Raw genomic sequence first — 14,315 nt, forward strand, 5'->3', positions numbered from 1 at the left:
TTTTGCGTCTCTTCAGCCAGCTAATACCACCTACTAGTCCTCTGAAACACAGCAGTGATACTTGTTTCAGAAAACCTTCTCTATCCGCATGTACTCGCCTGCAGTCTGGGTTAGGTACCTCTGCTTTTTGCTTCCTTCATTTCCGTATTCATATAGTACTTCTGAGCCTGTATTGTAATGATCCATTTATTAGTTCTACTGTTCTACTAGACTATGAATTCCACAAGGACAGAAGATGTATCTGACAGTCTGAAACATATTCAATAAATACTTGCTAAATTAATGAATGAAAAATGAACAGAATGGCTCTGACGAGGGCTTATCAATAGTCCAAGAGCAAAAGAATTAATATGGAAAATTAGGGCTTTTAAGAAAGGTACAGTGGTATCTTCAGAGCTCCTGGGTAACAGTATTAAATGGTTTTGGCCTCTGATTGTGAATGTCATATCTTGGGCAGCTTAAAGAGGCGCATGGAAATAAGCAGAACTGGACAGAAAAACTGTCCATTCAGTAGACCAGTCACTAGAGAATTAAGTGCAGGGGGTGGTGACAAAGATTTAGTTCTAACAAAGATTACCTGTAATAATAAGTCTCTGTCTAGACAATATCTACACTAAGTAAGGGAAAGACAGATGAATCTAAGAGGTGGAGATACTGAGAAGTTTCAGCTGGCAAGATGCAAACAACCAGGTTATTTACAGGACCAGGGTTCAGGAGAAGGACTCTAGTGCTTGGGATGGAAACCACCAAGAATAAGGTATAGCTCTCCAATCACAAGAGAGTACTGGGGTCACTAAATAAGTTCTTAGAGCAGGCCTTTGGGAGGAAGCACGAAGTCACAAGCTTATTTCTAAAAAATAGGGACACAGAAAGGTAACTAAAGTGAGGCTGGACCCCAGATACAAAAACTGGAGCACCATCCTCTAGTCAGACAAACAGCAAGGCAACTTGAAACTTAGCCCCCGTCTATGGGCCTGGAGCCATTATCTCCTGTCTTGGGTCAAGGCTGGTCCTGGGAACTGGGGCAGGGCTAAGGGGCAGATGAAATTCAAGTTAATCCAGCAGTGAGAAAGAGAATTTCCAATGCCAGAAAGGGCTGACCAAGGGCAGAGCACCCAGTCATGATTTCTGAGGACTCTGAGAAGCTCTCAGTCATCTTGACACACAGATCTAATATTTTACTTTACAAGTTGTTGATAAGGTCTTATCTTACCTGTTCCTCATCTCCCCAACACTTAGGCTCCAAGAGGTCTTCTCTTGCTTACAGTTCACTCCTGCTATTAGCACATTACCTGATATATATAGTAAATGCTCACTTTTTGCTTTAGAGAATCATTGACTGGCATACAGTAATGCCTAAGCCAATATTCATTAAATTGAGTTCGTGATGGGAGATCATCCTGTAATATCATTACTACTACTACTATTATTATTAGCTACCATTTTTGTCTATTTACTGGCTGCCAGATACTGTGCTAAATGCTTTATAGACTTTTTGTAATTCAATCCTCACAATGCACCTCTGGGGAAAGTGCCATTATTAAACTCTTTCCACATGTGAGAAAATAAAGCCTAGAGAGGTGAAGTCACATGCCAAAGACCAGTTTACAGAGACTACCTTAGTTTGTTTGGACTGCTATAATAAAACACCATAAACTGAGTTGCTTACAAACAATAGGCATTTTTTTTCCCCAGTTTTAGAGGCCACGAAGTCTAAGACCAAGGGAGACTCATTGTCTAGTGAGGGCCACTTTCAGGCTTATAGATGGTACCTTCTTCCTGTGTTCTCACATGATGGAAAGAATAAGGGGTCTCTCCTGGGCCTCTTTTATAAGGGTACTATAAGTTCCATTTATGAGAGCTTCACTCCCAAGACCTAATCACCTCCCAAAGCCCTGCTTCCTAACACCATCACCGTGGGGATTAGGATTTCAACCTATGAATTGTGGGGGATGTGGGGACAAAAATATTCAAATTATAACAGTGATACAATAATTTTAACCCGGGTCTTTAACCCTGAAGTCCATGCTTTTTAATCATTACACTATCTGTCCAACAACCAACATGTTGTTTCAGGCCCATCCCATTCTGAAAGACAGTTGAAATTTATTACAAAGGCCCATGGTGCCTTAGTCATTCTGGAAAGAAGAGTGTTTGGCCACAGCAGCATGGCAGGAAATTTAAGGTGTAAGTTTATGTTTATTTTATTTATTTATTTATTTCTGAGAGGAGTCTTGCTCTGTCACCCAGGCTAGAGTCCCGTGGTGTGATCTTGATTCAGTGCAACCTCTACCTCCCGAGTTCAAGCAATTCTCCTGCCCCAAGTTCCTGAGTAGCTAGGATTACAGGCACCTGCCACTATGCCCACCAAATTTTTAAAGTATTTTTTTGTAGAGATGGGGTTTCACCATGTTAGCCAGTCTGGTCTCAAACTCCTGAGCTCAAGTGATCCACCTGCCTCAGCTTCCCAAAGTGCTGGTATGAGCCACCGCACCCAGCCTAAGGTATAAGTTTCTACTAGCCCAGGTTATCTGATATAAGCTATGCCATGAACTCTACCAGCCCATCACAACTGAATGACCATAGTTCTCCTGTCACTGTCTATAAATAGATCAGTGCCCTCCTGGCATTGAGGAAGACATTAGACATAGTGACATAGAGCAAAGCAGATTTATTGACATGGTTCAGACAAAGACCAATTTTTCGCACTGGATTTGGTTTCTTCCCTGGCATGTTTTCTGTACTGCACTCATTTAATCTCCATATATCTCTTCCTCCTTCCAGTTTGTCTACTTGTGAGTGAGGGAGCATGAGTATTAGAGTTCCTTATTTGTTCAGCAATTTAGATGCCTTCTCTCCACTTCTGAATAGTAAAAGTTTTCCTACAGGAACCTTCCCATATTTTCTCTTTAGTTCTTTCTACTAAAGACAAAAGTAATAGCCATAGAGGGTCTTATTGAAATGTCCTCCTCCTTCCCCTGCCTAAAACAACTTGCTGATGCTTTCTGGGTTTATAACAGGAGGTGATTCCAGTAAACTACAGCAAACTAACCCATTGGAGAAGACTGCCAAATTCCATTTTCTTCTAAAACCTGTGGCTATGAGAAATAGACATTCTTATCATGCTTGGAGTAAAAGCTTTCTGTGAAAAAGGATGATCTCATGAGCTAAATGTGTCTTTATGTTTATTTAGAAGTTTTAGTCTTTTGGCATTGGGAAGTTTTAAACTTCTCTATCAATGACAGAAATGGAGAGAAATGAAAACACAGGCTTTCATTTCCGGCAGGCCTGGCCTCTTGTGGTTCACAAGTTGCTTTAAAAAAAGAAGACCAGAAAACTAATGATTTCTTTAAGTTATTAATGAGCAAAAAGATGTAGAACAGGGAAATATTTCTTGCAGTGAGCATGAAACCTACACAGATTTCATGAAATCTACGATGGCTACACAATAGCCATTGCTTTATCTTAAGGGTATTTCTCTTATGCTTTTAGTATGACAGATCAGAGTGGAAAGAATGAAAAAAATCAGAGATGAAGAAAGCTCTGCAAGGGAGATTTCAGTGTCAGTCATAAAGTCTCAAGAAGGAGTCAAAATGAATTAAATTTGTTAAAGAATAAAGAAACCAATCAGTCTCCTTTCAGATAATTTACAAATAGGTTTTTTTCTAAAGAAATTTAAATCAAGATTGATGTTGGGGCACCTTGTATCTCTTAAGAAGGCTATTTTTGAATCAAACCTCAGTAGGACACAATGTGCCCCATTATGTAAGCTCTTCAGAACATTATGGACTTGAAACTGTCCACCTGCTTTTAGCAGTTTTGATTTTGAGCTGGATGTCTGTAACACCACTACATGGTAACAGTCCTAGATCAAATGGCTCACAAACCACAAGTTTTTATGGCTTCCAAATACCATGTGTTTTGAGGGCACTTAAAAACAGCAAATTTTTTTGCTAGCAGAGCTCTTGAACATCCTTAATCCTACCTTATCATTCATTTTTACAAGTGCATATAGGGAACAGCCAAGATCAGATTTTAGGATTTTCCCTTGGGTAATCAGGAAACCAAAGCCTGATAGAGGACACAGGTACAAGAGTGGCAGCAGGATTGGACAAAGTCACTAAATCCCACAACTTGGCAACACAGGTTTCATGACTCATGGTCTAGTGCTCTATCCACTGGGTCACACTGGTTCAGTTCACTAAACTTGTCAGATTATGGGAATATTGGTGTTGTATCAGTCAGATATAGCATCCCCACCTGGCTCCAAGGGGCTTACAATCTAGTTGGATTAAAAACTTTCCATCTAAAATACTCATTTTGCTTTTCTTCATCCAAGATACTCATCCTGCTTATCTATGGCCTCCAGGATGATGTAATTCACATTTCTAGTTGTCACTTGAAATATTTGAAAACCCAATATAGACAGATGGGGGGTTCTGCCCTTGGAGAGTAGATATGACCTAAGAGAAAAAGAAAGTCAGGAGAAAGGCTAGAAGGAAATTGAGGCCCCAATGAACAGGACACTTCCCCGTGGGCAGCTACCATGTTCCTTATGTTCCTAGCACTTACAACTAAGGATAAAGAAGAGGGGGGTGCTTTGGGGAAGGCTTGACAAGCTGCTGCTTAAATTGCTTCTTCTGGCTTAAAAGATAGCAGAGAGCCGGGGGTGGTAATGGGGTTGCAGGGATGGCTGATTATAGGTCATATTCCCTGGGTATCCCCAGACTCCTTCACACTCCCAGGACACATGGCAACTTTACAGATACTATTTGTGCTGGCATTTCTCTGCCTAGAAGAAATTATCTCTTAAGTTGTCACTATCCTAAGCTGGATTCATCTTTCACTAAGAAAGGCAGGGAGTCGATCTGTCCTTCCAGCTAAAAGGCAGAGAAGCAAGGGTCCAGTAACAGATGCCAAATATTTTTCAGGTGATTATACTGGCTTTGGCAGAAAGGCTGATGATTTGGTAAAAGTGCCCCCTCCTTCAAATGATGCATGTAAACTGCAGGAAAAAGCATTAAGCATGAAGCAAAAAGCACACACACATGAAGTGTGCCATTCTAAGCAGAAAGAGTCGGGGAAATATTTCCAGCTAAATGTAGTCTCACAGGGCCTTCATCCAGCTGCTGGGACACTTTTTATCTTCACATTGTCTTTAACTCTCTCAGCGCCCCAAGGACAAGGAGCCCTAATCAACAGATCCAGTCTGGGATACCTGTTCTAGGTAAAGAAATTAGGATATTCTGCTGTGACTCAGCTTGTTGTTGTGTTGTTGCACGGATTTAAATAGATCTCATCTTTTTCTCAAGATCTTAACAATTGCGGACAGTAAATGTCCCGTAAAGTATACCCAATAAATCAGTTTAAGTTGTGTCCCCCGACACACAGCAATTATCTTCCTCTTGTCTAGCTTGATTCTGCCCCACTTCTTTTTTCAACACATATCAACTTTCCAAAGGAAATGTCTGCCAAAGGCAACTAGAGCCTTGTGGTTGATACGGGGACAAAGAGTCAGATCATGTCTGCTTCTTCTCTTGGATAACGTATAGTACATTATGATTACACATCAATACATTGTCCACTCCCTCTCTCCTATCTCCTTCCTTGCTTTCAGAAAGTGCTTTAAAATGGTGCCTGACAAACTCCTGCTCATACGTAGTCTCAAGGTGGGTTACAAGTTTTGTATCAGATAATCAGATGAAAATTCTTAAAGATATAACAAGCTTGAAATGTCAAAAAATTTTTTAAATTACATTTAAAGTCAATGTCCTCTCTGGCTAAAACCTGTTAGATTCTTAAGTGCCTCATCCCTATACCTATGAGTTTGCTAGTTTTTAAGTTTTATAAAATTTGCAACTTTGGCAACCCACTATGAAAAGGATTATAAATCCCCTCAAGCTATATCCTCTCCAATAATGCAGTTGCTCCATGTTTGCAACTGGTGAGTGGAAAAATCAAACCTAATTTAGTGTGTTTACTGAGCCCACACAGCCACACTTAGGCTGCTTGATTAAAATCCTTTAAGTAGTCAAGCTGCAAGCAAAAGCACTAACAAACTCTTACCCTGTGCTCTTTCCATTTGCTTGCTTTTGTCTGTCAGTTGGAGGACCCTCAGACCACCACTACCCACTTACCCACCTAGGTTTCTGACAATAACTTACCTACTGTTATTACCAGTGCAAGCAGAGGACTGAGGACAAATGGCCGCTGGAGTGATTCAAGACACCCCAAGACAGGCACTTCATTATTGAGTCAGAATTTCACCTACTCCCTAGCCCCATCAGTAATTCTTACCACTGTCTCCCCCAGGCTACATGTGGCTTTCATAAGAGCAGAGACTAGAGAAGGAATTCCATTTGAGAACTTACCTTTTTCAGTTTTTCATCAGTGTGAGCCTCCTCAATCTTTAAGTTGCCTTGAAAGTGACCTCCCCCTTTACCTTCTTTCTATGGCAATCTCAGGAGAGCTCAGTGGGTATTTTTGGATGCTAGTTAGTTATGGGGAGGAGCATATAACTAGCTAGCGTCCAGAAATACCTATTTAGCTCTCCTGGGACTGCCATAGCATGATTGCCCCACATAAATTATGCCAAGCAGGTCCTATGCTCTAAAATAACCAATTATCACAACTGCTTTTTTTCACATCTCTTTTACATTCAGGGGTACATGTGCAAGTTTGTAATATAAGTAAATTTTATGTTACCAGGGTTTGGTGTACAAAAAACAACCCCATAAAAAAGTGGGCAAAGGACATGAACAGACACTTTTCAAAAGAAAACATACATATGGCCAACAACTGCCTGTGGGGATAGTGATGACAGAGGGCAAAGGCTTCTCCAAGGCTGGCTCTGAGCTGACATGAGTTCTGCTGCTTGGTTTCTCACCAACCATACAAGAGAGGAGAAGAGTTGCAAAGTCTCCTACCAATTGAAGGGAAGAGAGCTACAGATTCAGCCTCAAGCTGTCCTTGAGCCTTCTTCCACCTGCTTTTTGCTATTCCTTTGTATTTTTCCATCTGTAATAGGTCTTTTTTAAGGTTCATCATGGGAAATTCTCCTTTTGGAGCCAGGTCCACATCAATGAGGTACAACTGAGCACAGATTTAATGCCATTCTTCATCAGGCAAGCACCCTCCAAAATACAGACAAATACCACATTTTTTGAAAAATCTCTTTAAAAAGAAACAATCCAGAAAAAAAAAACATGGAAATGCCAGGCTGAGGGGAAAAAAAGGCAAGTGCCTAAGGGAAACAGATTCTTCCTCTTGTCTTTTGTGGTTTCAAAGTACTTCAAACTAGGAATGGCCTTATTTGGGAATCTGTTATTTTGATGAAATTCCTGGGAATCAGACAACAAAAAGTTCTGCTATATCTATCTAGCCACATCTTGTGACTATTTAGTAGTGCTTACCATGTAGTAGGTGTTACAATTACTGAGTTAGGGTTTTTTTAAAGGGGTCAAGATGCTCAAACTCCTTTCTGTACCTGCTAGAAATGAGCCCAAATTCCTTAAATTCATTTCAAAATAATTTTCTCATGCAAATACCTCCTTATTTCTTTTTTATAAAACAAACAAGTAACAATTTATACTAGAACTATCTTTTAGACTTAAAAGATGAAAAAAAAAACTAGTTAAATGAAGTAATTAAATTCAAATGAAATCAAGTGAGAAATGATACTAGAGGGGGGTATTTGCATGCTCTGAGCAGGAGGCAGACCTGTTGGCAAAGAGAGAAGGTGGCTTTATCTGTGAATTCTCTTGGCATGACAAGACTCTTTCTAACTGATTCAGACTCTCTCTGCCAAAAAAAAAAAAACCTGCTAGCTTTCTGGCCAACTCATTCTCCTCAGTACCCTTTTTTTCTAGGACCAGGTCTAGCTTCCGGCAAAAGGCTAAAATACATGAAAATTTGTCTTTGGATCCCCTCAGCTGCAATGAGATGAGAGTTGAAACCATAGGTAACAATACTGAGGGATGAAAGCGAAGGACAAAACCTTAAACAGCAAACCATCATTGATTATCTCCTGAGACAGGCACTATGAATAGTCTCTTGGGGTACAAAGGTACACCTTGATTGAGTGAACAAAACTATGAAGGAAAGTCAGAGAAGGAACATTCAGAGAGGTAGGAGGAGACCTGTAGTCTTTCATATGGGAGAGAGAGGGTACATACTGCAAAAGGCCAATGGTGTCACACAAGTAGTTAATGTCTGAAGGCAGATCTTTGAATTTGGTAGCCAAGTAGGTAGTTCAAGAAACAATTTCAGTAATTTGGATGGGCTGGAAATTAAGTCTCAGGGGTGTCAGGAGAAAGTGGTGTTAACATCAAGACAGTAAAGATGTATTTTTTCAATAATACTGGAGGTATCAGGGAGAGATGTAATGTGGTTAAGAAGGCAATAGGACCAAAAGGTGTAAGGAGTGCTTTTGTTTCATTTTTGTTTGTTAGTAAACAGAATACCCTGAGTATCATTCTAAGTGAATAAAATAGAACGATGAATTTCAAATTATAGCAAGCATTACAATAAATCAGAAGCCCACATGAGTCTCACTCCTCCACAAGTTGTCATCCCATACATCTGGGGTAGAGCCTAAGAATTGGCATTTCTAACAAGTTCCTAGGTGACTCTTTTGGTGCTAAAACAGGGCCCATACTTTGAGAGCCACTGGAATAGATTAATGGAGAAGGGAAAAATTAAAGCTGTAAAATAGATAGAGCTGGATTTTAGGAAGAGACAGGAATATAGAATTCATGGAATAAGTTGATCAAATCTTAGAAAGTATCATTTTCTGTGAGATGGAAACACACAGAAGAAATGTATAAAGGTGATAGAGCTTATATCAAATGGCTTCCATTTTCTCAGTAAAGAAAGAGACAAGATCATCTGCAGAGAGGATAGGACTGATAAGGATTAGGAACTGGGAAAAGTTTGAAATAAGCATCATTCACAGACATAGAGGAGAATCTACTTTGGGGTGATACATAATGGGTTTAATTTTAGAAACGATGAGTTTGAAATGGTGGTGAACCTCCAAGGTAGATTTGGTCAGTAGGCAGTTGGCTTCAACAAACCCATGCTTTCTGCAACTTCCACTAGGATGTAAAGGATGTAGGATGCCCTTTATCCAGGTAAGTATTTTTGTCTGTTTTGTCTGTCTTGTTCACTGCTTCATTCCTAGCACCTAGAATAGTGCTTGGCATAGAATAAAGACTCAAATTTGCATTGGAATGAACCTAAGAGAGGTTGGCTAAGGTTGATAATTGCAGATAAAAGTAGTGTATAGTAGAAACCTGCAAGTATCTGTCTTCTAACTCTATGGAGTTAGAACATTATGTTCATTAAGCTACTGGGTTCTAGAATCTGAAGAATAGGGTTCTAATCCCAGCGTCTCTGTGCTTTAGTTTCTCCAACTCTGACATGGGAATGATGATCATACCAACATCAAGGTTACGGTGAGAATTAAATGAGATCATAAGTGTAATGTGATTTGCAAAGTGCCTCACATATGTTAGCTAGCTGTTTATCATCTGCATTTCCCCTTAAACTAATTAAGGAGTATTTCTCAACTGGTTAGAGTTACCATATGTAATTCAAAGGAGTAAAATTTCATTTCTTTGAAAACATACTCTATATCAGACTTCCCCACCTCTCTCCTTTGGTAGGAGTGCTGAGGCATAGCTGTTCTGAACATAGAAAAAAAATGATCAAAACGGGTGTTTTCACTTCATATATGATATACCATCCAAAAGCCTTTCCTTAGTCAGAAGCATTTTTCCTTGTGTGCATTTTAAGGCCTGGCTTCAGACTAAGGCTTACTACTATTGAAAAGGAACAACTGCAGAAAACAAAAGAAATAAATGTAGAAAATCCTAGTTCCTATTTTCAAGGGATTAATATAAAAACATTGCCTGCCTTTGCCTGAGTTAATTATGTAGTACACTACTGACATTTATTTTATTAATTCAATACATGTGAGTGCTACACTGATATTATCACTAGAAAATATAGCTTACTATTTAAATTAATATGTATTCTGACAACTGTCTTACCCTTGTTATTGCCCAGGCAAAATTCCTTTATGTTTGTATATATTATATACAATAATCAACAACTTATTGTTTAAGCATCTACAGTTTCTTTAGTTTAGAATCTATTGCAGTGATTATAAAAATAGAAGATTGAGCCTCTGCCTTCAAGAAACCTGTTTTAATAGATAAACTCTCAAAAAAATTCAAGAATAACATAAGATAGCCAACACCTAAAAATTAAACTGCTGTGACCCTGTGTTGCATCTCCTGGTGGAGAGTGAAGCAGATATAAGAAGTATAGGATATTATGCCTGCTCCACAAGAATTTTCAGTCAAGTGAGGGAGATAAGACATAAGAACATGAAAATTAAAATAAGAAAACAAGAGTTAAATAGTCATATGTCACAATGAAGTATAAATTGTGTTATGAGGTAGCAAAAACACACTATTAGGAAAAGAAAGCAGAGTTGGTTGCTCTAAGCCAATATGTCTCAGAGGACAAAAGGCCAGCACCGTTTCTTTAATCTACCATCAAGTTAAAGCACTTCAGCACCCACTGAAAGAATACAACTACTTTTCTAACCTAAGCCCTGACAATTCAAATGGTTGTAATGATTTAGGACTTGATGCTTTTACCCAAAAAAAGTGTATTAAGTGACAAATAACTGATTAGAAGACTGTCTCTAAAAGTCATGTATGTTTTCTTTTTTTCAGAGAGCTGATATAGCTGTTGCTCCACTTACTATAACATTGGTCCGTGAAGAAGTCATAGATTTTTCAAAGCCATTCATGAGCCTGGGCATCTCCATCATGATAAAGAAGCCTCAGAAATCAAAACCAGGAGTATTCTCATTTCTGGATCCCTTGGCTTATGAAATCTGGATGTGCATTGTCTTCGCTTACATTGGAGTCAGTGTAGTTCTTTTCCTAGTCAGCAGATTCAGTCCTTATGAATGGCACTTGGAAGACAACAATGAAGAACCTCGTGACCCTCAGAGTCCTCCTGATCCTCCAAATGAATTTGGAATATTTAACAGTCTTTGGTTTTCCTTGGGTGCCTTTATGCAGCAAGGATGTGACATTTCTCCAAGGTTTGTTTTTTGTGGCATACTCAATGCCTCACTGCATTTTATGGCCATAGTCCATTCACGTACATATGGTATTCATCCATCTCAACTCCAGATTTCTTTCATTTAACATTCCATCAAATAACAAATTATCATCAAGCCATTTTGTTTGCTTATGTCCATGAAGTGTATGTCCATGAAGAGTATGTCATTGGTGTTGCTTTGAATGTCTTTCATGTATTTCTGTGGTATTGTATATACATTAAAACAAACATTTGAACTCTGGATAAAGGCAACATTGCCACTAATATTAATATTATTCATATAAAGCAAATACTAAACCTTCATCAGATCAAACAGACATGGTTTCCTCATTAATCGTATTAAAGCATTTTCTCATTTGTCAAGAGATTGGATCCAGACAAAATTTAAAAGAACATAGAACTCTTCTTTAAACTCCTCCTACCTTCTCCTTTCAGTGCCCTCCCTTTTTCATTTTGCTCTCAGACTACCTACAACTATCCATTGTAGTATCCCACCCAAGTTTTCTAGTTAAAACTATAAAACTTCTCAAAGAAAACATAGGAGAATATCTGTTTGACCTTGGATTAGACAAAGAGCTCTTAGATAAAAGACAAAAAGCACAATCCATTAAAAATTTGATAAACTGGACTTCATCAAAATTAAAAACCCTGCATTTAAAAAGATATTAAGCAAATAAAAAAAACAGACTGGGAGAAAATATGAGTAAATCATATGTCTGATAAAGAACTTGTATCCAGAATATTTAACACCTCTTACAACTCAATAAAAAGAAGACAATCCAACTTTTTTAATGGACAAAATATTTGAATGGGCATTTCCCCAAAGAAGACATACAAATGGCTAATAAGCACAAGAAAAGATGCTCAACACTGTTAGCCATTAGGAAAATGCAAATTAAAACCAAAATGAGATGCCTCCGTGCATCCTCTAAAATGGCTACAGTCAAAAAGATAGGCAATACCAACTGCTGATGACAATGTAGAAGAACTGGAACTTTCATCCATTAATGGTGAGAATGCAAAATGCTACAGCCACATTGGAAAGTAGATTGTTTCTTATCAAATCAGATATATACTTAAAATATAACATAGACATCCTATTCTTATTTACCTAAGAGAAAGGAAAACATATTCACACAAAAAGTTATACACGAATGTTCATGGTAGCTTTATAATATTTAAAAAGTAAAAACCCAAATGTCCATCAACTCGTGAATAAACAAACTATGATATATCTATATAGTGGAATACTATTCAGCAATTAAAAAGAACAGACTACTGACACATCTACAACACAGATGAACCTTAAAAATGTTATGCTGGCCCAGGCATGGTGGTTCATGCCCATAATCCCAGCACTTTGGGAGGCCGAGGCGAGTGGATCAAGAGGTCAGGAGTTTGAGACCAACCTGGCCAACATGGTGAAACCCCGTCTCTACTAAAAATACAAAAAAGTAGCTGGGCGTGGTGGGAGGCACCTGAAATCCCAGATACTCTGGAGGCTGAGGCAGGGAGAATCACTTGAACTTGGGAGGCAGAGGTTGCAGTGAGCTGAGATCATGCCATTGCACTCCAGCCTGGGCAACAAGAGCAAAACTCCATCTCAAAAAAAAAAAAAAGTTATGCTAAGTAAAATAAGCCAGATGCAAAAGGCAATATGCCATGCCATTTGAATCCCATTTATTGTTGTATGATTCCATTTGTGTAGAACAGGCAATTTATAGAGACAGAAAGTATGTTAGTGGTTGCCAGGGGCTTGAAGGGAGCAGAAAGGGGATAATCAGGGCCAGTATTCGGGTGAGGCAAGTAAGGCTGAGTAGAGCAAGCACAGGGATCAGATCCAAGCTTTATTTAAAATTTTGAAATCATGCATTAACTTTTTAAATATTGGACTAAAATTCTATTTATCTTGATTTATGAGATTTTGATGCCCCTTTAAATTTTGCATGTGGGGCAATTGCCTCACTTGCCTCATCCTAGTCCTAGACCTGCCAGGATTAACTGCGAATGATCATTAAGGAACTTTTTAGGGTGATAAAAAATGCTCTAAAATTGGATTGTGATGGTAGTTGCATAACTCTATATTTACTAAAATCACTGATTGTACACTTATATTGGTGAATTTTATGGTATGCAAATTTTATCTAAGAAAAGCAAAATACTGAGCATGAATGTCCTGAGCCTCACAAACTTAGTTTAAATCTAAACAAATAGTGAGTTCTTTTTTTTTTTTTTTGAAAGCTTTTGGTAATACCTTTATTGATATATAATTTACATAACATATAATTAACCCACTTAAAGGGTACTATTTAGTGGTTTAGCATATTTACAGAGTTGTGCAAACATCATCACAATCAGTATTAGAACATTGTATCACCCCCAAAAGAAACCCCATACCCTTTAGCTATTGCTCTCTAATTCTCCCAAAACTCCCCGGGGCTAGGCAACCAATAATCTACTTACTGTCTCTATAGATTTGCCTGTTCTGAATTCTGGAATCATGCTATACAAGCATTTTGTGATGAGTTTCTTTTACATAGAATAATGTCTTCAAAGTTCATCCAAGCTGTAGCATACACCAGTGCTCCATTTCTTTGTATGGCCAAATAATATTCCATTATATGGATATACCACATTTATCTATCCATTCATCAGTTGAAGGACATCTGGGTGGTTTCCACTTAGGGCTATTATGAATAATGCTGCTATAAACATTTGTGTACAGGTTTTTGTGTGAAAATAAGTTTTTATTTCTCTTGGTTATATACCTAGGAGTGGAATACTGGGTCATATAGAAACTCTGTATCTAACCTTTTGAGAAACTGTCAGACTGTTTTCCAAAGTGGCTGCACCAGTTTACAGTCCCACCAACAATGTATGAGGGTTCCAGTTGCTTGACATACTCACCAGCTCTTGTCATACCTTTTTTTTATTATACCACTTTGTGGGTTTGAACTGGGATCTCATTGTGTTTTGATTTGATTTTCCCTGATGACTAATGATGTTGAGCATCTTGTCATGTGCTTATGGGCCATTTGTATGTCTTCTTTGGAAAAATGTCTATTCAGATCTTTCACCCATTTTGTTTTGCATAGAACGTTTATTCCAGTGAGGAAGACTGACATTCACAAATATATGTAATAATCTGCATATGTGCTATGAAGGTGAGGTAC

General features: G+C 38.4%; 1 protein-coding gene across 13 annotated transcripts in view; it reads left to right on the top strand.

Moving 5' to 3' along the window:
* Positions 1-14,315, top strand: part of GRIA3 (glutamate ionotropic receptor AMPA type subunit 3) — a 315,767-nt gene that overhangs the window by 225,933 nt on the left and 75,519 nt on the right. For all 13 annotated transcript variants that reach the window (XR_013531388.1, XR_013531387.1, XM_078362314.1 and 10 more), the window contains one exon: positions 10,746-11,122. Coding sequence is in view for 11 of the 13 variants with exons in the window: in XM_078362314.1 (XP_078218440.1) it covers positions 10,746-11,122 (377 nt within the window). In the remaining 2 variants the exon portion in view is untranslated. The remainder of the gene's footprint in view (positions 1-10,745; positions 11,123-14,315) is intronic.

The sequence above is a fragment of the Callithrix jacchus genome, chromosome X (genome assembly GCF_049354715.1).
Source record: "Callithrix jacchus isolate 240 chromosome X, calJac240_pri, whole genome shotgun sequence".
In the NCBI taxonomy this organism is placed as follows: domain Eukaryota; kingdom Metazoa; phylum Chordata; class Mammalia; order Primates; family Cebidae; genus Callithrix; species Callithrix jacchus.